Source organism: Oratosquilla oratoria, chromosome 7 (assembly GCF_046742065.1).
Source record: "Oratosquilla oratoria isolate Oo_2021 chromosome 7, ASM4674206v1, whole genome shotgun sequence".
Taxonomy (NCBI): domain Eukaryota; kingdom Metazoa; phylum Arthropoda; class Malacostraca; order Stomatopoda; family Squillidae; genus Oratosquilla; species Oratosquilla oratoria.
In genome coordinates this window covers 754,028-757,078 of record NC_134783.1, presented here as the reverse complement: position 1 = coordinate 757,078, position 3,051 = coordinate 754,028, and the positions used below count along the sequence as shown (strand labels likewise).

The window sequence follows — 3,051 nt, the reverse complement described above, 5'->3', positions numbered from 1 at the left end:
CCCCCTTGCCCGTGTTGTGCCAACGCGTAGGCAGTCTCCATCTAGTGTCCGGAACTCTGGCATGGTACTGCAGCCGCACACAACTACTGATTGTCGTGGGACCCCCTTGCCATCAGGTGCTAGTTGTTGCTGTGGTCAAGTGTGTGCAGCTGCTGGAGGGCGCAGCCGTTTCTGCACCTAAATCTCTTCCGTGCGCAGGTCTCCTTATCCTCTTTACTTCCATATTTTTCACTTCTGTATTTTCACTTTTTTCCTAACTTCAACCAAGTCCTGCGGCGACGAGAGTTGGGGGTGACGGGGACAGGACATAGATGTGTCTGGAAGTCTTTAGCTCCCCTCTTGCACGCATGGCGGTACTGTCCTGATAGTCGTAGGGGGTTAGGCAACTGTGGAGATGATACCCCCCTGAGGCAGCGGGCTGTATGACTGAGCAGCCCTTTTTAGGGAGCCACACTGCTCACCTCCATGGAGGAGGGCCGAGAAAAGGAGGCCCAAACATTGTTCATCTCCCACCAAACCTGTGGTGGGTAACCGCCCCCACCAAGGCATATCTTGGCGCGGTCGAAACTACAAGCAAAAGCAAATGAAACTGGCATGCTGGAATGTCAGGACACTGATGGACCAACCACTCACCAGTGATCAGAACAGACCTCAGAGGCGCACTGCACTTGTTGCATCTGAACTTCGCAGATACAATGTCGACATTGCAGCGCTCAGTGAAACCAGACTGGCTGATGAGAACTCGTTACAGGAAGTGGGCTCTGACTACACATTTTTCTGGAAGGGGTTACCAAAAGATTCCCAAAGAATTCATGGTGTGGGCTTCGCAGTAAGAACATCACTGCTCAACAGCCTCCCTGAAGCCCCTGTGGGTGTAAATGAGCGCCTTATGACCTTGCGTCTTCCCCTCATGAAACAAAGATCTGTCACACTAATTAGTTGTTATGCTCCCACACTTCCATCTCCGGACGAGATAAAAAACAGGTTCTATGAAGAACTAGACAATCTGCTCCACAACTTGCCAAAAAATGAGAAAGTAATTATTTTGGGCGACTTCAATGCCAGAGTTGGATCCAACTTTGATGTTTGGCAGGGAGTCATAGGACGCCACGGAACTGGTAAGGAGAACTCCAATGGTATCCGACTATTGAATCTTTGCTCTACTCATGACCTCACCATAACAAACACTGTGTTTCAACTCCCTAACAAGTACAAAATGTCTTGGATGCATCCACGCTCCAAGCATTGGCATCAAATTGATTTCATAATAACTCGCAAGGCTGATCTCCGAGACTTCTTGATTACCAGAGCCCTCAGAGGCGCTGAGTGTTGGACGGATCACAGATTAATTCGGTCTATTGTGTCTTTCCAAATTCGCCCTCCAATACGCAAGCAAGCTAAGAAGAAAAAACAAATTGACCGAGCATTGTTTCATAATCAGGATAAGCTGACCGAACTCCAAACAGCACTCCACAGCATTATTTCCCAACTACCAGAACCAATTACTTTTAACCCAACTCCTGAACAAATTGAATCCGACTGGAAGACTTTCTCAGACTCGATCTACTTCACCCTAACAGATACCCTCGGATTCTCAACACGCAACCACCAAGATTGGTTCGACCAAAGTCGAGCAGACATCCTAGATCTGCTAAAGAGGAAAAACAATGTCCATTTGGCTGCCCTAAACAATCCAACTTCAAATTTGCTCAAACAAAAGTTCAAAGCACTGAGACAGGAGGCACAAAGGGCCCTTCGTAGAATACAAAATCAATGGTGGTCCAACAAAGCAGTTGAAATCCAGCAATATGCTGAATTAAACGACCAGCAAAATTTTTATAATGCCATTAAAACTACATATGGTCCAACACAAAGCACCACAGCTCCTTTGATGTCAGCTGATGGAGCTACTCTGATCAAAGACAAAAATGGCATTCTAGATCGCTGGGTTGAATACCTAAGCAGCCTTCTGAACCAGAACAACCCCATAGACCCTACATTCGCTGACCGGCTTCCTAACTTACCATTACTTAATAATCTGGACCAAACACCGTCCTTCACCGAGACCTTAAAGGCTTGCAATAGCCTGAAAAACAATAAAGCACCAGGCCCTGACGGAATCCCGGGAGAGCTCTTCAAGATTGGTGGCCACATCGTGATGAAACGCCTCCACTTGATGATTCAAATTTTCTGGGAGGAAAGGCCAGAAATCGGAATGCGGGAATTATCGAGGGATATCCCTGCTTGACGTTGCGGGCAAAGTATTTGCACGAATACTTTTATTCCGTCTACTAGACTCTGTCACAGAGACTATCCTGCCTGAATCACAGTGCGGCTTCAGAAAAGACAGAGGTACCACTGACATGATCTTTGTGGCTAGGCAACTGATGGAAAAGAGCAGAGAGCAGAACCAAGATCTATTCATAGCCTTTGTAGACCTTGCAAAAGCTTTCGACACCATCAACAGGGAAATGATATGGAGGGTGATGGTTAAATGTGGCTGCCCACCTAAATTCATGGCCATCATCAGGGCTTTTCATGATGGTATGACTGCCCGTGTCTGTATGGGCGGAAATATCTCGAACTCGTTTTCTGTTACCGTTGGTGTCAAACAAGGGTGTGTTCTTGCACCTACCATCTTCAACATATATCTAGCAGCCGTTACTCTACTTGCAAGGTATGAATCTGATGTAAACGACAGCGTAGCCATCAACTACCGCCTTGATGGTAACCTGTTCAACCCCCAGCGTCTCAAGGCTAAGACAAAAGCCCGCACTGCTTATGTATTTGATATGCAATATGCTGATGATGCCGCCTACCCTGCACTTAACCCTCAATCTCTTCAAAGAAATTTGGATACAGTAAATAGTATCTACTCAGCAGGTGGTCTGGTTGTCAATGCCAGTAAAACTGAGGTGCTCCCAATACAACACAACACCGCCGTCCTAATACCACCATTTACCATCGGTGGTGAAGATTTGAAAACCGTTGAGTCTTTCAAGTATCTCGGCAGCATTCTCTCTGCAACTTGTGACACAGAAAATGAAATCC

At 46.7% G+C, this 3,051-nt stretch overlaps 1 protein-coding gene across 1 annotated transcript; it reads left to right on the top strand.

Moving 5' to 3' along the window:
* Positions 1 to 616: 616 nt before the first annotated feature.
* On the top strand, positions 617 to 2,248 carry LOC143026951 (uncharacterized). Its single transcript, XM_076187742.1, has one exon. The coding sequence runs from the start codon at positions 617 to 619 to the stop codon at positions 2,246 to 2,248; it is 1,632 nt and encodes a 543-aa protein (XP_076043857.1).
* Positions 2,249 to 3,051: the final 803 nt, after the last annotated feature.

Bases quoted from the DNA above. Each gene is read 5' to 3' on its own strand.
- LOC143026951 (XM_076187742.1), top strand. From the start codon at position 617: ATGGACCAACCACTCACCAGTGATCAGAACAGACCTCAGAGGCGCACT.